We start from the raw sequence: 23,782 nt of genomic DNA on the forward strand, positions 1-23,782 counted from the left end.
AGTCAATGGGGACAGATCCGTTTGAAATGGCACCATATTGTGTCAACGTCAAACGGATCCGTCCCCATTGACTTGCATTGTAATTCAGGACGGATCCGTTTGGCTCCGCACGACCAGGCAGACACCAAAACGACCTACGGACCCCGTTTTTGCGGACCGTGAAAAAATACTGTCGTGTGCATGAGGCCTTATTGTCAGTCTGTACTACTCGGACAACATTGTTCCCAGCAGCGACCTGGAAGTCCAAGATGCATCCAGACATCCTCCCCATGCTGTTCCAGAACCATTTCAGTGGTGTTTCCATCAATTTCTGACTTTTTCCCATAAACCAGACACCCTCCCCTCTTCAGAGCAGGGGGTGCCTGGTTTAATGCTCGGGTTCTCCCATTGACTTCTATTGTGCTCGGGTGCTCAGTAGAGCACCCGAGCATCCCGAGGTGTTATACTCGAGCACCCGAGCACTTTGGTGCTCGACCAACACTATTAAGCAGCGTTCTCCTATGGATGGGTGTGAGAGCAATAGGTTATCTAGCTTTCTAATACCCTGTAAACATATGCTGTATTCGATGGTCTGCCTGTGTACAGATTTCTGCCCATTTATCTGACTTGTGCCTAACCTCTGTATTGACCATTCACTGCCTGCCCTGACCTCAGAATGTTTATTGGATTGCTTGTCCTTTGCCTTCCCTGACCTCAGAATGTTTATTGGATTGCTTGTCCTCTGCGTGCTCTGACCTCAGAATGTTTATTGGATTGCTTGTCCTCTGCGTGCTCTGACCTCAGAATGTTTATTGGATTGCTTGTCCTTTGCCTTCCCTGACCTCAGAATGTTTATTGGATTGCTTGTCCTCTGCATGCTCTGACCTCAGAATGTTTATTGGATTGCTTGTCCTCTGCCTGCTTTGACCTCAGCCTATCCCTGACTATGGTTTTGCCTGATCCTTCTGTTGTATGCACTGGTGTCTCTGACTCTCATGGGTCAGCTGTCAACCACACAGAGACTTCTCCAGGAGGTAGCAGCCTGGTCCAGATCCGTTTAGAGGGATAAAAGGGTGAAAACCAAGGGACTGAGAGGGTAACACCCTTAAGGGCTGTTTCACACGAGCGGATGCCGTGCGTGGCATCCGCTCCGTGAAAGAGTGCCAAGACCCGATGCAGACTGCAGAGGCGCGGAGCTTTAACATGACTGATAATGCTCCGTGCCTCTCTGTGATCTCTTTACTACGAAATCACAGTGACAACTGTGATTTCGTAGTAAAGAGATCACAGAGAGGCACGGAGCATTATCAGTCATGTTACTGCTCCGTGCTTCTGCTGTCCGCATCGGGTCTTGGCACTCTTTCACGGAGCGGATGCCACGCACGGCATCCGCTCGTGTGAAACAGCCCTTAGGATTAGCCCTGTTGGTTGATAGAGTGGATCCACACCCACGGCCATAACAACCAGAAACACAGGGAGATCAGCTTGGGCACCGAAGAAGTATTTACCTCCTCAGCCAATAGCACGCTGCAATATTTATTGTGACTGTGTACACCAGGGATCAGCAACCTTCTGCATTCCAGCTGTTGTGAAACTACAACACCCAGTATGCCCCTTTAACTTCTGTTGGAGTTCAGAGAACAGCCAAGCAAGTGTGCATGATGGGAGATGTAGTTTCACAACACCTGAAGTGCCAGAGGTGGCTGATCCCTGGTATACACCAATATTATTTCCAAGTAATGCTATTTGTACTCCAACTATTGCAATATTACTAGCATTTGCAAAATGACCACTCCAAACATGCAACAACAGCCAAAAGCTATAGAGCCAATTAATGTTGGAGACCACTGGTCACATACTGTGTGCATCTATGGGATATCAATATGTTTTCCTCTCTTTTCCAGGGATACGTGCCATTTTTTGTTAGTGCCACAGCAGGGACAACTGTCTATGGTGCATTTGACCCACTTGTTGCTATATCTGATGTCTGTAAAAAGTATAACATCTGGATGCATGTTGATGTAAGTATTTTACCTTTAATTCATAATAATCCACAAGGAGGCATTATAACTGTATTGTAAAATTTCCATCTCTTTGTGTTTAACTGTATGGTCCAGACCAGGGGTGCACAACCTGCAGCTTGGGGGATACATGCAGTCCACCTTTTCTCTGGAGGGCCAAATGGGGGAGCAGGGAACTGTGATTTTCAGGATTAGTGGAAGTTCCAGAAATCTAACCCCTACTTATCTTATTCTTATGGCATATACTGTTTACATATCTCAGATGAGAACACCCTCTTAATTATGCAGGCTGCATAGTCTGTGATCACAGCCTTGGAGATACTCTGATTTCATTTGATGAGGTACTACAGGGTAATTAGCGTATAAATACTGAGAAACACTGATCTAGACTTTACTTAAAGGGCCCATTCCATCAGGAAAGGGTGTTTATTGTAAACTCAATATTCATAGAATTTTTTTTTTTTACATTTTTGGATGTATTTCATTTTATGCCATTGGAAACTAAATAAAAAATATTGTCCTCCTGGACACTGATAGGTAACCCATTGTCAGTTTACTGCTGCTGTGAGGGGAAGATGTTATCTTCTAGCATAATAGTAGATGCATAATTAAGATAGCAATATGATTGCTCTATTATTTTCTTGATCGGCTCAGACAAAGATGCTCCCAAAAAAGCAATGCATTGACTAGTGTCTCTGGCCGCAGGGATGGTCTGACAGAGAAATTTAAGCAAGACTGTTGCTGTGCTAAAAATCAAAACAAAGAGGATGTCCTTGACTGTTCCATGTTTTGGGCTTTTTAGTTATTGCTTCATTCACCCAGTCCTGGCATTATATTTGACATTATTTTTCCATATTTTATTTCAATACAGTAAGTCAACTACAACATTTATACAGCTCAAAATTTTGCAGTCGCTATGTTAACGATATGTATACTATAAGTATAACTCATTATTACTAGTGATGATCGCGAATATTCTAATCACACATTTTTATAGCAAATATCGTCACTTCGAGAATTCGCGAAGATCTAGAATATAGTGCTATATCTTTGTAATCGCAAATATTCTAGATTTTTTTTTCATCAGTACCCTCCCTGCTTCTTGCTTGTGGGCCAATAAGAAGGCTGCAATATATTTGTCTGAGCTTAGCAACATCCCTAGCAACCAATAGGAAAGTTGCCTACCCCTTACTATATAAGAACCTCCCAACAGACATTTTCTGCTGTTTTTTGCAGTTCTGAGAGAGAGAGAGCAGTGTCATTGCTGTGCTCTGTGCTTTGCTGAGTCATCTGGATCCTTATTTAATTACATTAGATAGTTAGTTAGCTTATATATATGATACAGATAGTTAGTGGGAGATAGTCAGTGTAGGTTAGATCGTGATATCGTGTAGCTGAAAGGTTCCAGTGCAGGGTGTTAGGTAGTGTGATAGGAATTACTGTGCTGTGATAGGGATTAGTGTCTTTGTCTTTCGCCTTTCAAAACATAAAAAATAAATGCAGCAAAACGCTCATATCACAATGCCGATTTTCGCAATCAAGAAAATATTAACTGGAGATCACGAATTCTAGAATTTGCAAATTTATGGCGAATTTTAGGCCAAAAAAATTAACAAAATATCGTGAAAACGAATATTGCCTATACTGCTCATTAGCTGATTTATAATTTATTAGTAACATGATCTGCAAATTCCCCCCCCTCCCCCCCCCCCCTGGCCCTATTTGGTAAAATCTGTGACCTTATCAGTACAGTCCATACCACACATGACTTCAGTGCTGCAGTTTGCTATACAACATTGTACTTTTCATACTAATGTATATCTTACCATGTGGGTACTGCTTGTCCATGAGGAGGCTGCTGTTAAAAGGAGTCTTACAGGCACTGCTGTCCTTGAGAATGCAGAAAACTGTCTCTACTTAAGGGGTTTTCCCATGATTAATGTAAAAAATGAAAATCATGCAAACAGTAATTTAGTACATGACAATCTCTTTCTAGCAAAGCTAGAACCAGCCCTGGACCTCACATGGATCCAGAGATCTCCCCATTCATTGCTCCAATTGTTCCACTAGATTTATTTCAAGCTGTCAGCTTAGGGTGTGTGTCCTTTCTCAAGAGCTGTGTCCTTTCTGCTGCATCTGGTGGAAGTTGAAAGATGGAACTGAGCGTGTGTTTCCGTCTCAGTGAGCAGGACAGTGAAATTAGAAAAAGAGCACAGTAGCTATCATACATTTTTAATTACATGCAATTGCAAAAGTATTCAGATCCAGGCTCTGGTTTAAAAACTGTAGAATATTTTCTATGGAATATCCCCTTTAAGCCACACATATGTAGGTAGCCAGTGAGTAAATTTTCGATCCATTAAAGAGGTTTGAAACATGACTGTGCAAAGCCAGAGTCTCCCCAAAAAAGGAGAGACACCCATCTGTAGACAGCTGTTTGTTTGTATTTTGTCTCTCATCAACACAGAGTAGGCTTTTGGTTGGCTTCATGAGAAGCTTTCGATGTAGCCCTTGAGGGACACTGTTCTCCCTTTCGGACATTTCTCACTGGGTGGTCTCTACAAGTAGTAGCAAGAGCTACATCAAAGGCTTCTCATCCAGCCAACTAGAACCTCTTGTTGTACTGATGAGGCACAAGAACAACAAAACAGCTGTCTACGGATGGGTGTCTCATCCTTTTGGTTTGACCGTAATCATGTTTCTGTAGGTTTCTAGTTAGTGGGATTATCTATTGGTGGTATCTTCTTCCCATTATAATGTGCAAACTATCCAGTTAAAAGCATATACGTGATGAATTCCACTCCGTCTATTGCATTTCTTTACAGTGCTTGTAAAAGTATAAATTTGCTTTCCCGTCTCACAGGCAGCATGGGGTGGAGGACTGCTGATGTCAAGAAAACACAGATGGAAGTTAAATGGTGCTGACAGGTATGAACCATTTGTTTGTTCAAGTCAGGCACGTTTTCGTACATTAGCTGATGGCAGCAACAAAAGTGCTGTATGAACCATTTACTCTCAGACTGCACAAGCGGTCGTATCCTTTGGCAACTTCCCACTCATTCATGTCCTTTTGGAAAGGCAGCATGGTGACATTTCCTCCAGCCATTCCCCCTCTGAATCCATAAGTTCATTCTCTTACCTAGCACTGATTTTGGAAGAAGAGATGATTTATTGAATTCTGTAATTTAATTTTAAAAAAGAAGGCTCTTATGCTAAAGGAGAAGAGAATAACCAAAAACCAACGCAAGAATCTTGCCAGTCTGTATAAACACAGTATAAGTAGTATGCATGTGCAGCGTGAGTCAAAAGTCGCAGGACACCCTTTTATTTCAGAAACAAGATAGAAAATGAAATATCTGAATGCCCCAGCAAGTAATGGGTAAGGAGGCCTAACTTTTAGACTATGTCAGGAACATGGCCTCTATCTTGAAAGCCACCAAATTGGATCAAGGACAAATTTTTCCAATGAGAAGGGATTCATGTAGCATATCAAAGAAGACCAGAATTGTCTCAGAAATCGATTGGGAAAGGGTCATGTAGCATAACAAAAACCAGACCAGAATTATCTCAGAAACCGATTGCCACAATCAGATTTCCAATATCTCTTGTGGTTAAAAAAATATCAACACAATCACAACACATTATCAACATGTTCTGTGTTCAGTACTAGGGACAACACAACAAACAGGTCAAATAGCTGTGTATCACAGGGAATGCTCCCGGTTGTTGTTGCAACCTTCTGTGTTGATAAATTTTGAACCACAAGAGATATTGTAAATTTGATTGCGGCAATCGATTTCTGAGAAAATTCTGGTCTAGGCTTTGTTATGCTACATGACACCCTTCCCATTGAAAAAATTTGCCCTTGATCCAGTATGGCAACTTTCAAGATGGTGGCCACGTTCCAGACATAGCCTAAAAGATAGACCCCCTCACGAATTACTTGCTGGGCTGTTCAGATATTTCACTTTCCCTTTTGTTTCGAAAATAAAAAGGCATCCTGCGACTTTTGACTCACCCTATTGTCACGGCTGAGGACGGGGAAAATCCTCAGCCGTGCGATGCCAGAAGATGTTACGCTGCTCGGCCAGGACGACAGGATTAGGGAGCAGGTCACCTCCTAACACATCCCTAACCTGACCCTAACTCCTAGCTGCATGGGCCGACCTTTAAGGTAGGAGGGCCCATGCTCAGTAACCTCGGATCCCTAACTCACCCTCTGACCGGTCCCTGAACTAGGAGTCAGGGTAAGATGGCCTGTTCCTTCTGGACACGTAGGAACAGGGGTCTCACTGGCCAAGCTGCAAGGAAAGGAACATAAACAGCCTATGGATATGGCAGGAGGCTGAAAAGCACTTCCACACCTACCTGCCACAGACACTCAGACTGGATCCCGTGCAAGACAGCAAGTGTCCTCACCCAAACACAAATGGACACAGCACACACACAAAGACACAGGAAACCAGATCCATAGGTGCATAACATAATGAAGGAAAACATCAAATGGACAACAACATAAACTAAAGACTCACAGATAGTTTTACATTTATAACCACAAGGGTGGCCCTCACTGGCAGATGGTATTCACAGGAGGCTACTCCAGCTAAGCATGGCTGAAGCAACCCACTGAGCCATGCCAAACACAGAGACTTTATAGGCCTAAGTGGCCACACCCACACAGACACACCCCGTGACTCACACACACAGAAAGGGAGTTAACCCTTCCAATACCACAGAAGGGAAAACACAACTCAAAGGGGAAGTGTCCAAACAACGAACACACTGTGGCTGTTGCCGCAGGCAACGACATGGGTGGCAACCGTGTCCTGGGAGTCAGCCCGAAGGCCGGGACACTGCCACCACATGTACACTATACAACAAAACGTTGCCACGGGCAACCACAGTGAAGGAAAGATGTCAGTGCACACCAAACACAAAACAGAGTGCACACAGACATACAAAAGTGCATACATACACGCACACAACTCCAAGGAAACCGCACACATACCTATTGTCTGCGGCAACCGCACTTGAGGCAAACAACATTATGCCTCCAGCTGCGGTTGACACTACAACCCAAACCGCGGGCAACTGTATGCGGCTCCCAAGGAGTCACGGCCATAAACATGGTCGTGACACTCCCACCCCTCAAAGCCCCCCCCCACCAAAAAAAAGAAAACTAGTGAGGGACTTACAGAAGGGGATGGGAGAAGGGAACGTCCACTCTCAGGAAATGGTTCCCAGAAAGTCACTGCCAGCTGCATCCTCTCCCAGCACACACTCAGCCAGTCCAACGAGGCCTGCAGCCCGACACAGCGACACGGGAAGAGAACCACTGAGAATGGACGAGGGGACTCTCCACTCACGTCCCCACTCCAGTCGCTGCCAGCAGACACTCCTAACCAGCACGCAGCCGGACCACTAACGGAGTGCTGCCAGCAAACGACCAGAGATGGGAACATGGAGAGGGACGAGGGATCACCAAAACGGATACGGAAGGTAAGGTGGCGGTGATCCCCCCGGAACGCTCTCCCTCCGGAGAACGCGCATGCAGGCCACAAGAGGATGGCACTGCATGCTGCACCCTCTTTCGAAGGGACTGCCGGTATTCAGGGAAACATGGGAAGGGGTAACGCCTTTAATCCCCTCTGGCCCCTTTACACAACCTTGACCCATAACAAACAACTGTATCATTTTATTGCTGGATGGTGATCGGCCACAGCTTCTTTATTAAAGCGGCAAACCTTAATAAACCATATTATCAGAGCAGTATGCCAAATGCTGGCCTCCCAGCGGGCAAGTTAAACCGTAATCATCAGGGCGGTATGCCCACCGCTGGACTCCCAGCAGGCAAGTTAAACCGTAATCATCAGAGCAGTATGCCCACAGCTGGACTCCCAGCGGGCAAGCACGCCATCTGCTCCCACCATATCTCCGCTGTACTCAAATGCCGCCAGCTGTGACTTCATAAACTCAACCAAGATTCGCAGCTCTTCCAAAGCCAAAATCATCGAAGTGAAATCCATACTGCTGGACTCCCAGCGGGGGACCTAAAGAAATAGAAAAACAACACAGAATAACCAAGTATCCATAACTGATCATAACCGCGCACCTCGACCCGCCTCACAATGATAACCGCCAAAGGGAGGGAGGGAGGGCCAATTTTTGCTTCCACTTTCAAGAGGAAGTGCTGGAACGAGGGGAGGGGTATATGTACCTTCAGGATTCCTGAACCGCCCCCATCCTGTCTAAGGAGGTTCCACCAGAGAATTAACCCCTTAACGGCCGACCTAATCTACCACCTGCTTAAACCTTACATGACGGGGCCAGATCCCAGAATGACCCAAAGGGGAATGGGGGAGGGAGGACCATCAGTCCCTAAGCACCCTCCCTATATAGTCGGGCGCTTGCCATGTGCACCCGCACACCAAACAAACACCACGGTGCAATAAAAAAATCAGGGGACGCCAAGACAGAGCACGGTGAAGGGATGGCGGGGAAACGCCACTCACCGTGCCATCAGCGACGAAACCCCCACAACGCTCTCCCTCCGGAGAACGCACATGCACCCCATCAGCCCATGGCGATGCATGCTTCACCCTCTTTCGAGGGAAGGCCAAGTGAGGAGCCTTTGTGGTCATACTGTCACGGCTGAGGACGGGGAAAATCCTCAGCCGTGCGATGCCAGAAGATGTTACGCTGCTCGGCCAGGACGACAGGATTAGGGAGCAGGTCACCTCCTAACACATCCCTAACCTGACCCTAACTCCTAGCTGCATGGGCCGACCTTTAAGGTAGGAGGGCCCATGCTCAGGAACCTTGGATCCCTAACTCACCCTCCGACCGGTCCCTGAACTAGGAGTCAGGGTAAGACGGCCTGTTCCTTCTGGACACGAAGGAACAGGGGTCTCACTGGCCAAGCTGCAAGGAAAGGAACATAAACAGCCTATGGATATGGCAGGAGGCTGAAAAGCACTTCCACACCTACCTGCCACAGACACTCAGACTGGATCCCGTGCAAGACAGCAAGTGTCCTCACCCAAACACAAATGGACACAGCACACACACAAAGACACAGGAAACCAGATCCATAGGTGCATAACATAATGAAGGAAAACATCAAATGGACAACAACATAAACTAAAGACTCACAGATAGTTTTACATTTATGACCACAAGGGTGGCCCTCACTGGCAGATGGTATTCACAGGAGGCTGCTCCAGCTAAGCATGGCTGAAGCAACCCACTGAGCCATGCCAAACACAGAGGCTTTATAGGCCTAAGTGGCCACACCCACACAGACACACCCCGTGACTCACACACACAGAAAGGGAGTTAACCCTTCCAATATCACAGAAGGGAAAACACAACTCAAAGGGGAAGTGTCCAAACAACGAACACACTGTGGCTGTTGCCGCAGGCAACAACATGGGTGGCAACCGTGTCCTGGGAGTCAGCCCGAAGGCCGGGACACTGCCACCACATGTACACTATACAACAAAACGCACACAACTCCAAGGAAACCGCACACATACCTATTGTCCGCGGCAACCGCACTTGAGGCAGACAACATTATGCCTCCAGCTGCGGTTGACACTACAACCCAAACCGCGGGCAACTGTATGCAGCTCCCAAGGAGTCACGGCCATAAACATGGTCGTGACACCTATATAACAATATGTACTCTATCTATCATCTCATATCTATCTACTGTATCTATTTATGTAGCACATAGTTAAGCCTCATTCACACATCTGTGTCCGTGCTCAAATCCGTGTGGTCAGTGATGCCTCCATGAAGATGTCCATTAGGAACCCTGTGTGGTCCATGTGCCCGTTTTTATGCTGTCCGTGCGTCATCTTTGTTTCACAGATACTGTGCAGCTGATAAATAAGCATCTCTTCCTAATGATCCGTGACACACAGATGAAACACGAATCCGTGTGGCATCCTTGGTTTTCACAGACCCATAGACTATAATGGGCGTGATGGATCTATGAACACGGACAAAATACAGAATGCTTCTGTGCTAAAAACACTAATGTGTGAGTACACACAATAAATTGAATGGGTATGTGTGCTGCCTGCGGAGAACACGTACAACACCCGTCCATGAATCACTGACATGTTAATGAGGTTTTAAATAAGTTTAAAAACAGACGTATGTCCATCAAGTTCAGTCAAGGAACTGGAGGGAATGTGAATTAAGGGAAGGGATCAATCTATCATCTCTGTATCTATCTATCTACCTATCTATCAATATTTATCTATTTATTAGATATCTATTTATTATCTATCTATCTTTCTTTTTATCTCAAATCTGTCTTCTCTCTCTCTCTCTCTCTCATATCTATTTATGCATTTATCTATTTACAGTGAAATTCCTTTAACCTGGCATTTGGTACTCCAGAAAATCATTTATGTATGTCACATTATTTGCAATCGTTTTGCTTGGTCAACTTTCAGTGAACTAATGTGCAAAAATCATATCTTTAAAAATTTCTAAAGTACTATAGGTTGTACGATAGGTTCTAATCTATTATTACGTAGGGTAGGTTAATACCTCAGTATTACTGATCCAGCAGACTTTTCCAGCAGAAAGCAGCCTACTGGAGTTCACCAGATCTGTCCTAACCAGATGTTTCCGCTCACAGCCAGAACAGGAATGCATTGGTTTTTGCCCGGTGTAAGACATTTTTCTGACCATGGCCCTGTCCTGCTCAGTGTTGGGTTTAACTGTTTTTAGACCCAAAATACCGACTATAATATTTATCCACACTGGTTGGATAAAATTAATCAGCAGAACGCGTAGAACTAATAAAGTGTTAGACACAGCTAAGGCATTTATTCAAATTTTGTAGTGAGATTGTAAAAATGAAAATATTTCTTAAATGATCACTAATTTTTCACACACCTTTGCATTAATCAATAGTACAAGTGACCACAAGAAATCGTGTAATATGTTTTATCAGTGAGAAATCAGCAAATTGCTTTTCACTTTGAAAAATCATTTCTGCAGGAGGATCATATTACACATGTCAATGAAAGTCTATTGAGAGGGGAGGTGGATGAACATGTGCTGAGGAGACAGGCACAGACAAAGAGAGATTGCACAGCTACATAGGAAGGCTATAGCTCAGCACAAGTGTTTCATTCACAAAAATGCAGACCATTAATTCTCTGTAATGACTACGATCGTGGGACTGCTTCTGAGTGAGTAAGAGAAGTTTAGGAAGCAGATTATCCTCTACTTTCTGTGTGTGCCATAGATGCCAGCTAGTTTCCACCCACCATGTCTTAGAGAACTGCAAACCAGATATTCAGCAAGCACAGAGACTACTAAAAATACCAGATACTAGTCATGTAATGGCCATAAATAGTGTTATTCCTCATTTACGCCCAGTACTACTGATTATTGCAGAGTTTATTGAAGGCTCAGTGGCGCTTTAAGAGTGTCCGGATAGGGATGCTAAACTAGCTTATATAGAGGGGAAAACTAAGGATTAGAGAGCCTGTTGGTTAACTGCTCTACAAAATTAGAATGATTTATTAATGGAGAAAGCGGAAAGTGTTAAATTATTTGCAAGCTGTAAAAGATATTGGAAGGGGATAGGCCTGGAAAGCAGCAGGCAGCAGTTGTTGACTGTCAGAGTCCCAAGAACCAGACAAGGGATAACATGTAGTGAGCCAGAATAGATTTTGAGTATACTATTGGACTTTTACTAGGTACTGTGTGTTTTCAAGGTTGAGTATAATGAGGACCATATTAGAGATTATTTGCAGGGGATTAATATTCTGGTTTTGAATTCTGAGCAGAGGCAAATGCCGTAACTCCTCTTTCCAAGGAAGAAATTGAAAGTGCTATATTAGATATATCAAAGGGCCAGACGGCCTTCCAAATGATTTTCTATAAAAAAAATATAAACAAGAACTGATGGGAATTCTTTTTTAAGTGTTTACCATGCTCAGAAACAGGGCAGATTGAAGAAGCAACTATTGTATTGATTCCTAAACCTGATCAGGATATTCATGACCCCAGACCCCAGGTTGTGTAAACAATGATGTTAAAATTCTGGCTGAATATTGGTGGTTAGATTATATAAAAGTAATAGGCTCTGTTATACATAAGGATCAGTGTGGATTTCTTCCACAAAGGTCAACATCACATAACATGCATAGAGGCTTTTTGAAAATATACAGTGTGGGAGTGGTGGAGACCTCCGCTCCATACTGTCTCTAAATGTGCCTTTGACAGTGAGGAGTGGAAGTGACTTTGCTGTGTTTTGGAGAGGTTTCAGTCAGATATTTATTACTTGGATTAAGCGTCTATATTATAAACCGAGAGCAAATGGTGGGTTGTCAGATTATATTCATTCGAGTAGAGGTATGAGGCAGGGTTGTCTTCTGTCTCCCTTACTCCTTGCCCTGGTGGTGGAGCCTCTGGCAATTATGATCAGGGAGGATCAGTTGAATGGGAATAGTCATAGAAAGAAAGGGTAAGCAGGCACACTCTTTTTGGGTTCTAATAAATATTTATTATGAATTAATAGTCAAGTGTTGGGTAATTAGTGTTTAGATATATGTAGTTATATGAGTAGTATATGGGTATTTACCACTCTATAGTGGGTACCCTAAAAACAAGGTTATGTATCATGAAAAAAAATTTCATACAAAAAATAAAAAGGTCAGGTAAAAAATCTGGAATAAAAAGACTGCAATAAAAAGGCTAGAATGAAAGATGAGTCTGTAAAGTCTTTCAAGTGCTGTTTTCCTTATAACAGTGGCCGCTGTTCAAAGGATAAGAAACAAAATAAATACAGTTGATGAGGGTGTCCTGAATACTGGTATATTCTTTTGTAGAGATAGTTCATCAGTGGAAAGTGATGCCGCTTAATCCAGGGTAAGTACTGCGCTGTTTCAATATGTTTCTATGTATTTCACATAGCAAGCATGTGTGTATGGTTGCAATACAAGCTGTGGAGGGAAGCGCTAGGAAGGGTAAGTGATCTCTGTGGCCAGAGACAGTGCGGGACGCCGCACCAAGGCACAGAGCTCTGCTTCCCTCCACAGCTTGTATTGCAACCATACACACATGCTTGCTATGTGAAATACATAGAAACATATTGAAACAGCGCAGTACTTACCCTGGATTAAGCGGCATCACTTTCCACTGATGAACTATCTCTACAAAAGAATATACCAGTATTCAGGACACCCTCATCAACTGTATTTATTTTGTTTCTTATCCTTTGAACAGCGGCCACTGTTATAAGGAAAACAGCACTTGAAAGACTTTACAGACTCATCTTTCATTCTAGCCTTTTTATTGCAGTCTTTTTATTCCAGATTTTTTACCTGACCTTTTTATTTTTTGTATGAAATTTTTTTTCATGATACATAACCTTGTTTTTAGGGTACCCACTATAGAGTGGTAAATACCCATATACTACTCCTATAACTACATATATCTAAACACTAATTACCCAACACTTGACTATTAATTCATAATAAATATTTATTAGAACCCAAATAGAGTGTGCCTGCTTACCCTTTCTTTCTATGATTATATGCTCCTGACAGGGGCGTAGCTATAGGCTCATGGGCCCTGGTGCAAGAGTTCAATTTGGGCCCCCCCTACCCCACAGCAGAAGTACATGCCAATCGTCCACCAGCAAGGCAGCTGGCACTGGGATCTCCATGTTATTGGTCAGTTAATACAGGCTGTGTGGGTCCATTGGAAGCTATCCAAGGCATCACAAGGAACTGCTGTTTGGCATTACATTTGTTGTAGTTGTGCATTGTAGATGTAGCAGAGATGAGTTTGTCACTTGCCTAAGATTGAGGTGGGGGGGGGCAGTTTGTCACTTGCCCAAGACTGAGGGGGGGGGGGGGCAGTTTGTCACTTGCCCAAGACTGAGGGGGGGCAGTTTGTCACTTGCCTAAGGGGGGCCTCCCAGGCTGTGCACATTAATCCTGGCTGATCGATCGCTGCCTGCTGCAGTCACATGATGCATGATGAGAATACTGAGATTTCCTAAAGGGTGTATTGACTGGTCTGGTCTGGGCTTATTATCACGATCTCACCGGCGCTCCCACCAGGCGGGTCAGAGCCCGGATTCACTCAGGACGGACACAAAGTCGCAGTCACTCACTCACTGGACCGACCGGACCAGGACCCCGGTCGGTCGGACGCTCACCTCAGTAAGTCAGTCAGGTCAGTCAGTGTGTCTCGCAGTCGCAGTCACACTCGCAGGATAGGAGAGCAGTGGCGTAGCGTGGGTTGCCTGCACCTGGGGCAAGCCAAAAATGGTGCCCCCCCCCCTACCCCGGGCACGCCCCTTTTAACAAATACTGTAGTAGATCACTAGCAGTCCTATGTAACACAGTGATAACTCTCTGAGTACAGATAATGTTGTAGATGGGTGTGAGACCCCAGAATTCAGAACACACACAGTGTTACCTGAAGTCTGGGGCCGGGCTGAGGCAGTGTGGGTCAAATTCTATATACCCCTTACCCTACCGAGAAACAGATATGTGCATGGATAATATTATTACAGGAGAATGCCGCACCATACCTGTTACATCCAGTGACGTCTCCTGTGATGTAGACTTTTCTCAACGTCTTCATTCAGAGAGTGTAAGACAATATTGGAGAGGGAGAGTGCATCTAGACTGCAGGGAGAGTGTAGGAGACTGCTGAACTACAGACTCTGCTACAATTTATCGCCATGTACATAACTGTGTAGTGCACCAAGAGTCACAGCTAAGCCATTCTTTCTGTTAGCTGTAGAGTTACTGTGTGTCAGTATTACAGGCCAGGCAGGTCTAAATTTATTGCCGTGTACATAAGTGTGCAGTGCACCAATATTCATAGTTAATCCGTTCTGTTAGGTATAGAGTTACTGTGTGTTAGTATTACAGTCCACTGTTACTTTTAGGTTACATGCACACGTTCAGAATTTATGTGCGAAGAATCCACACTGAAATCCGTAGGTGTTCGCAGGGAAATCCGTGCGTACAATCCGCATCAATTGGTGCAGATTTGGGGTGGATTTTGGATTGTGTATTTGAGTATCAAGGCAGTTTTAAATATCTAGGTGTGATTGTTTCCCAGAACTATTCTAAATATCTAGATCTGAATATTCTTCCACTAATAAAAAAAAAAAAGGTGAAAAAAGTTAATGCCAGATCCGTTTTTCTGGATGACACCGGAAAGACGGATCCGGCATTTTGAATGCATTTTGTTGACTGATCAGGCATTTTTAAGACTGATCATGATCCTGATCAGTCTTACTAATACCATCAGTTGGCATACGTTTTGCCAGATCCGGCTGGTAGTTCTGGCGACGGAACTGCTTGCCGGATCTCTCTGTCGCAAGTGTGAAAGTAGCCTTACCAGTAGGAATGTTACTTTTAAATGCAGAAGTATGTGGGAGGAGAGGATGGTCCTCTTCAAGGTAAAGATTGGCACGATATTTGTGTTAAGCACAGTATATTTTTACACAATCATTTGCATAAAGTTACCTAGTTTTTGAGTTCAAATAGGGTCTATTATTCTTCCTATGTAGTTGTTTAAAATTTAGAATTTGATCTTCTCCAGAATGCCCTAGATCTGTGATGGCTAACCTCCGGCACTCCAGCTGTGGTAAAACTACAACTACCAAGATTCACACTTGCTTGGCTGTTCTCAGAACTCCATAGAAATGAATGGGGCATGCTGGGAGTCATAGTTTCACCACAATTGGCGTGCCGGGGGTTAGCCATCACTGCCCTAGATGCTTGTTATAAATAATGGTTGTGGAACCACTGTGCCAACTAACCGGTTTGACTCAGGGCTAATCCTGAGGAAGTTATCTTGACTGTTCCCTGGTGTAGGCAACAAGCAGGAAAGATATTAGAGGGCAGATATGTACCATGTAGGTTGCTAATATCAGTGATCTGATTCAAGGGATTGCAGTGTGGCTATTCCAGTCGTACACCCCGGATTTTCCACACCGCTGACTAAGGAGCCCAGGTGCAGTTTCCAAACATAGTTAAAAAGGGAAAGGCTGCCTGGGAGCAGGGGGAGGAAATACTGTAATGGAGAGGATCTGGGAGCATGATTCTCCACAGTGCACCAGAGAGACAGAAAACGAGACCCTGCACAAGGTGACTCAAGCATTTCTGCCTTTTTGCAAACTGACTGTGACAAGACACATGGCGGTATGAGAACTTACTATTGTTTTGGCTGAAGATAAGTGCTTTATGTGATTGAATTTTAAACGGCTGATGTTAAGCCATCTTGTTTGACAATTTTGATGTTATTGTTTCTTTTTTTTAATAAATCCTTATGCTGCATCCAATCCTGTCAGCTGCCTACCATTTGTAAAGCTAACTCCCAGACTGGATTCATCCTTTAATTCCTACTCAGGAATCTAGTCCTTGCTGCAGGAGAGCCAATAGGCCACTACCTCTTGGAATAGTTCCGGTGTAGTTGACAGTTAATACTCTGGGGTCAGAGACTTCAGTGCAAAGCACTAGAGGCACGGACAAAGCATGCAGACAGATCCAGGTGCATAACTGTCACGGCCACGGTTATGGCCGTGACTCCTTGGGAGCCGCATACAGTTGCCAGCGGTTTGGGTAGTTGTTTCAACCGCAGCTTGAGGCATGATGTTGTTTGCCTCAAGTGCGGTTGCCGCGGACAACAGCTATGTGTGCGGTTCCCTTGGAGTTGTGTGCGTGTGTTTATGCACGTTTGTATGTCTGGTGTGCACTTTGTGTTGTCTGGTGTGCACTTTGACATCTTCCTTTCACTGTGGCTGCCCGTGGCTACGTTTGGTATGTTGTACATGTGGTGGCAGTGTCCTGGCCTTCGGGCTGTCTCCCAGGACGGCTGCCACCCATGTCGTTGCCTGCGGCAACAGCCACAGGGTGATCTTAGTTTGGTCACTTCCCCTTTATGTGTGTTTCCCTTCTGTGGTGCTGGAAGGGTTAACTCCCTTCCCAGTGTGTGTGTGATGTCACTGGGTGTGTCCGACTGTGGGGTGTGGCTTCTTGGCCTATATAGCCTTGGTGTTTGGCATGGTTCATTAGGTTGCTTCAGTCATGCTTGGCTGGAGCAGCCTCCTGTGTATATGACCTGCCAGTGAGAGCCACCCCTGTGGTCATAAAGATATTGTCTTTATGTTTATGTCTTTCTGTGTGTTGATGTTGTATGTTATGTTCTGTTGGGACCTTCCTATGTGTTTGGTGCAGCTTACGGTTCTGGGTTCCTGTTTGCGCAGGGATCCAGTCAGCAAGGCTGTGACAGGTTGGTGGAACTATAGTTCGCCTGTCATTCCCGTAAGGCTGTTTGAGTTCCCCTTTTCCCAACAGCTTGGCCATTGAGACTCCTGCTCCTCCGTTTCTAGGAGAAGTAGGTCGTCTTACCCAGCTCCTAGCTCAGGGACCTGCGGAGGGTAAGTCAGGGCTCCGAGGTTCCTGCGCATGGGTCCTCCTACCTTAAAGGTCGGCCCATGCAGGTAGGAGTTAGGGTCAGGTTAGGGATGCTTGAGGAGGTGACCTGCTCCCTATCCTGTTCTCATGGCCGAGTAGCCACTACAACATCTGGCATCACACGGCTGAGGGTTTCCCCCATCCTCAGCCGTGACAATAACAGGCTGGAGTATGTGAATGCAAGGCAAACACAGGCTGAACCAGACAAGGTCTGGTAAACAGAGTACATACTAATCGTACATACTAATCCATGGAACAGACACAGGTAATGACAGACGGAACTAGATCAGAATTCAGACATAGACAGAACCTGAACCAACACAGTTGAAAGGCAGATGGAACTAGGTCATTCTGACAGAACCTGAACAACTGGAGAAACCAGACAGATATAAGCTCCAACATTGAACAAGCAGATAAAATCTGAGCAGATCCAAACAGAACTTGGAGAAACCAGGCAGACAGAACTTGTTGCACAACCAAGGGCAGCACACCCAACTCAGAATATATAGCAGGAAAAATGAACATATAAGACAAACAGGTGCACACATAGAGTTAGGGAAAGGTAACCCTATCAGTACTAAACTAAATACAAAGCACAATGGCCCAAATTTAAACCCTCAAGAAGCTGATGCCTGAGCACACGGAACAATGGCAGCAAGTGAACCGCCATAGTAACAATGCTCTATGTTGGATGCAGATATTGCTCATATGACAAGTGCTATTGGAACAACTATATATTGATTTATATATATATATATATATATATATATATATATATTGATTTAGGCCTGCGATATACCTGCTTCCACAAAATACTGATTAAGAGGTTTGATATTCCTGCTTCCACAAAATACTGATTGAGGGCTGCGAGATACCCGTCTCCACAAAATACTGATTAAGGGGATTGATATACCTCCTTCCACAAAATATTGATTGAGGCCTGCGATATACCTGCTTCCACAAAATGGGATTGATATACCTGCTTCCACAAAATACTGATTAAGGGGTTTGATATAACTGCTTCCACAAAATACTGATTGAGGGCTGTGATATACCTGCTTCCATAAATACTGCTCTTCTCTAGGGACTTACGCACAGGGTCATTTTGAAAATGACAGGCAGAGGAAGAGGCATGCAGGGGTCGGGAAGGTGCACCAGGCCGGAGATTAAGTGGAAGTTGGAGAAGGTGCGTGTGATTACTTCAAAGGACGCACCAGAGTTGGTTGAGTGGCTCATTCAGCCTTCCACTTCTGCGCCCTCCTCACTCTCTTCTGTGTGCACCCCCAAAAACACCACCACCACCACCATAGCCCCTTCACTCGAGTCAGAGGAATTATTTTCCCATCCATTCCCAGACCTTACCGATGCGCAGCCATTTTTGACATTGGATGAAGAAGAGAAGGTAGCAACAGCCGCCACCCAGCGGTCTGATGACAGTACCCAGATCAGCCAAAGGAGGGAGGTCCCCGCCGTTGCTGCCTACTCCAAGATCTCAAATGGCAGTGGTGGTGAAGGTGACGCTGATGACGTGTCGATGGACGTCACGTGGGTGCCCACAAGAGAGGAAGAGGAGGGGAGTTTAGAGGGAGAGACGGAGCAGCAGAGAAGGAGGAGAAGGAGGAGAAGAAGGCAGAGCTTGCAGGGCACAGGAGGTGAAAAGCAGACTGCAAATGTATCTGGAGCGAGCCATCCACCATGCACGGTCACTTCTGGCGCTCCCAGGATGCCGTCACATGGCTCCGCAGTGAGGGCTTTTTTTAACGTGTCAACCTGACAATAGTGTTGCCATCTGCAGCCTATGCTGTCAACGCATAAGTCGCGGTAAGCCCAACACTCACCTAGGGACGACCGCCTTAAGAAGGCACCTGGCCTCCCATAACCGAGTCCAGTGAGAGCAACGCCGTCAGAACCCACAAAGTCACACTCCCGGCACTCCTTGTCCTGCCTCTTCTCCTCTCTTCTCCCTTTTGTCCTCCACTCCACCTTCCACCGTGCCGTCGTCGTGTTCATCTGGCATAAGGCAGGCTTCCGTGGCCCAAATGTTCGAGTGTGAAAAGTTGATGACGCGGGATAACCCTCTTTCCCAACGGCTGACCGCTGGTTTGTCGGAACTGCTAGCCCGCCAACTACTGCCATATAAACTGGGGGACTCGTAGGCCTTTAGAAAAAGATTTGTGGCCATTGGCACACCACATGTCACAACCAGACAGCTGAGAAGCTCTGACAGAAGCCTTTCAGAACCTCCTCCTTGAGTTTCTTTGTTGTGATGTTCAGTTCCTCATCTCGTTAGCCTCTCTCAGCTGTCATGTAGTTGGACTGATTGCATCCCTTTAAATTCCACCCCATAATGCATCACTGGGCGACTTATACTACTTCCTGGAGTGTGTGTGCATGCTGGTCCTGTTTTTCAGTCTGCTACAAAGTTAAGTGCTGAACATTTATCTGTTATTTTCTGTTTGCTGGATCCCAGGTGACCCTGACTCTCTCCGTGTCTGGTGTATGGAGCCGGTGGTCGTGTCCCCTCACTATTGTAAGGTGTTCAGGGGTTATACAGTCGAGGTACGTGGATATGCAACCATCCACCTCTGGGATCTTTGCATAGGCTGAGCAGCCAGGGAAAGTCTCAGGTCTTGTGCAGGGGTCTCCCTTTTGGTTCCTTAGCTTTGGATCCAGTGAGTCATATATGCATGTTGCTTTGTCTTGTTTTCTGTACACCGTCCGTGACACCACAATGGAAGGTCCCCGGAAAGGAAATATTTCTCCCAGAAGGGTATCCCAGAGCTATATGCGACATTCAGCGGCAAGTGAATATTTCTCTGGCACACAGTGTCGGTGCCAAGATACATTTGACCACAGAAACGTGGTCTAGCAAACACGGACAGGGAAGGTACATACCTTTTACTGCCCACTGGTTGAACCTTCTGATGGCCATCAAGCATGTAACCCGTGGCTCCCATGTGGATTTGGTGTTACCGCCAAGTATTGCATGTAGGCCTGCCTCTTCTTCTCCTCCTCCTACTCCATCCTCCGTCTCCTCCGCGACTGACTCCTCCTTTTCCACTACTACCGCCTCTTTTGCTGCACCCCCCAAGCTCCCCAGAACCTATTCGACGTGCCAGGTGAGAAGTTGCCATGCTGTGCTGCAGGCTTTTTTGCCTGGAAGCCAAGAGCCACACCGGTCCTGCACTGCTTTCAGCTCTGTGGTCACAGGCCGATCAGTGGCTAACCCCGCTCAATTTGACAGTTGGTAAAGTGGTGTGTGACAAAGGTGCCAATCTGCTGAGCGCACTGAAACAGGGCAAAATGACACAAGTGCCGTGCATGGCACACGTCCTGAACTTAGTCGTGCAGCGATTTGTTGCCAAATACCCGGGGTCCAGGACGTCTTGCGGCAGGCCAGGAAAATCTCTGGCCATTTTAGAAGATCTTACACAGCCATGGCTCGCCTTGCTGACGTTCAGCGGCGACACCACTTGCCCATTAGACGTCTGATTTGTGACAGCCCGACGCGCTGGAACTCCACCTTGTATATGCTTGATAGGCTGCTCCAGCAGCAACGTGTCGTTAATGACTACCTGTACAAACTCTGCAGCAGGACAGGTTCTGGGGAGCTTGGTTTCTTTTCACCGCGACAGTGGCTGCTTATGCATGATGCATGCAGATTTCTGTGGCCATTTGATAAGATCACCAAACTGGTGAGTCGCAACCAGGGGGCCTTCAGTGACATCATACCTTACTCCTTTCTGGAGCGTGCATTGTGTCATGTCATTGATCAAGCCGTTGAGATGCAGGAGCAGGAAGATGAGGAAGTCGCAATGCTGAATGAATTCCCAGGGGGGCTACTCCATCTGAGACAAGTCAACAGAAGTCTGAAGAGGAGTCAGAGGAGGATGGTGGCTGGGGGGAGGAGGAGGAGCAAGAAGAGCAGGCTTTGAAGGGGATTTTAAACTTTTCGGGGATCCCTGGTGTTGTCCTTGGCTGGGGGGAGGAGAACGAGGACAACATTCTTCTGGGCGATGAGCAGGAGCCTAGGCGCTTCACGGCTTCCAATTTAGTGCAGATGGGGAACTTCATGCTCCAGTGTTTGAAGAGGGACCCCCGTATAACAAGCATAAAGGGCAAGGACCAGCACAGGGTGGCAATGTACTTAGACCCCCAGTACAAACACAAAATGGCGGACATGTTACCACCATCACAGAGGGCTGGCAGAATGCAGCATTTCCAGGCCTTTCTGCGACAGATGCTGCATTCTGCTGTTGCGGGCGCTGGCAGAGGAATTTCCATCCACAGCGAAACAGGTGCTGTTACCAATCCTACCGCGCCTACAAGAAGAGGGCGGTTTGAAGATGTGTTGATCATTTTGGATATGAGATAATTCTTGCAACAAACCCATCGACAGCAGCCCTCCGGATCCAGCCTCAGGATACGCCTAGACCGACAGGTGTCCGACTACATCGGGTTAACGGCCAATGTGGACGCTCTCAAAAGCGAGGAACCCCTGGACTACTGGGTGTGCAGGCTTGACCTGTGGCCAGAGCTGGCACAATTTGCCATGGAACTCTTGGTTTGCCCCTCGTTGAGTGTCCTGTCCAGAGGGATGTTCAGCGCAGCAGGGGGGATCGTGACCGATAAGCGCACTCGCCTAGCTCACGACAGTGTGGACTACCTCACATTTCAAAAAATTAATGAGGCCTGGATCTCATAGGAATTCAACACCTGTGATGACCACGTGTAATTGAATTTCCTCATGCCAGCCCACACATATCCGCCACCACCCAGAACAAAGAATGGCCTTTGTCTTATGTATAAACACCGGCATAAAAGGCCTTTTCTGTCAGGTGAATGTATAATTGTTTGGGCCTGTACTGGCCTACAGTAATATTTGTATCCAGTGACCGCCTAATGTACCTCCTGCCACATAATCAGAAGTTATTTTCTGTCAGGTGAGTGCCTAATATTTTGGGCCTGTACTGGCCTATAGTAAAATTTGTATCCAGTGACTGCCTAATTTGCCTCCATCCACATCATCACAAGTTCTTTTCCGTTAGGTGAATGCCTAATTTTTGGGGCCTGTACTCCAGTGGCCTACAGTAAAATTTGTATCCAGTGACCGCCTAATATACCTCCAGCCACATCATCCCAAGTTCTTTTCTGTCAGGTGAATGCCTGTTTTTTGTGGCCTGTATCGGCTGACAGTAAAATGTTTAGCCAGTGACCGCCTAATGTACCTCCAGCCACATAATCACAAGTTCTTTTCTGTCAGGTGAATGCCAAATTTTTAGGGCCTGTACTCCACTGGCCTAAAATAAAAATTTTCTAGGCTCCAGCAGGGCACGTTTTTGAGAGTTTCCCTTTAAGATGCATAAAAATGGCCCCTGATTAAAATACATATTTTTTGTGGGAATTTTCGCTAATGATCCCCCTCTGGTATGTCACTGTCCGTGTTGTAGGAACTGTTTGTGCACTTCTAGTAAGTATTTGGTGGCTGCAAATATTACCTGAAGGTTTTTTGAGGATCGCCTGCCATTAAAGTCAATGGGGCCCGCCGCGAAAGCACGGTTCGCGAACATTTGATGTTCGTCCATAACTAAAAATGGTGATATATATATATATATGTACTGTATATCATTTTCCCCTATATGAGAAAAACTAGTCCCCTTGGGAAAATTCATATGGAATTATGTAGAGATCAGAGGAGGTAAGGTCCATTTCACACGAGCAAGTTTTACGCGCGGGTGCAATGGGTCTGTGTACATGAGCGTTGTTTTTCACGCATCAGTTCTGCGTTGCGTGAAAGTCGCAGCATGTTCTATATTCTGCGTTTTTCATGCAGCCCTGGCCCCATAGAAGTGAATGGGGCTGCGTGAAAAACGCATTGCATCCGCAAGCAAGTGCGGGTGCGATGCGTTTTTCACTGATGGTTGCTAAGAGATGTTGTTTGTAAACATTCCGTTTTTTATCACGCGCGTGAAAAACGCATCAAATCGCATTGCACCCGCGCGGAAAAAAACTGAACAACTAAACGCTATCGCAGACAAAACTGACTGAACTTGCTTGCAAAATAGTGCGAGTTTCACTGAACGCACTCTGAACGCATCCGGCCCCAATCCGCAAAGCCAGTGTGAAACCAGCCTAAGGCCCCTTTCACACGGGCGAGTTTTCCGTGCGGGTGCGATGCGTGAGGTGAACGCACTGCACCCACACTGAATCCTGACCCATTCATTTCTATGGGGCTGTGCACATGAGCGGTGATTTTGACGCATCATCTTGTGTGTTGAGTGAAAATCACAGCATGCTCTATATTGT

At 45.7% G+C, this 23,782-nt stretch overlaps 1 protein-coding gene across 1 annotated transcript in view; it reads left to right on the forward strand.

The window, feature by feature from the left end:
- The window catches only part of GAD2 (glutamate decarboxylase 2), a 114,306-nt gene that overhangs the window by 44,408 nt on the left and 46,116 nt on the right, over positions 1-23,782 (forward strand). Inside the window, exons 6-7 of the mRNA XM_044295574.1 lie at positions 1,884-2,000; positions 4,864-4,928. Coding sequence (XP_044151509.1) covers positions 1,884-2,000; positions 4,864-4,928 — 182 coding nt within the window. The remainder of the gene's footprint in view (positions 1-1,883; positions 2,001-4,863; positions 4,929-23,782) is intronic.

This window comes from Bufo gargarizans, chromosome 5, assembly GCF_014858855.1.
Source record: "Bufo gargarizans isolate SCDJY-AF-19 chromosome 5, ASM1485885v1, whole genome shotgun sequence".
In the NCBI taxonomy this organism is placed as follows: Eukaryota; Metazoa; Chordata; class Amphibia; order Anura; family Bufonidae; genus Bufo; species Bufo gargarizans.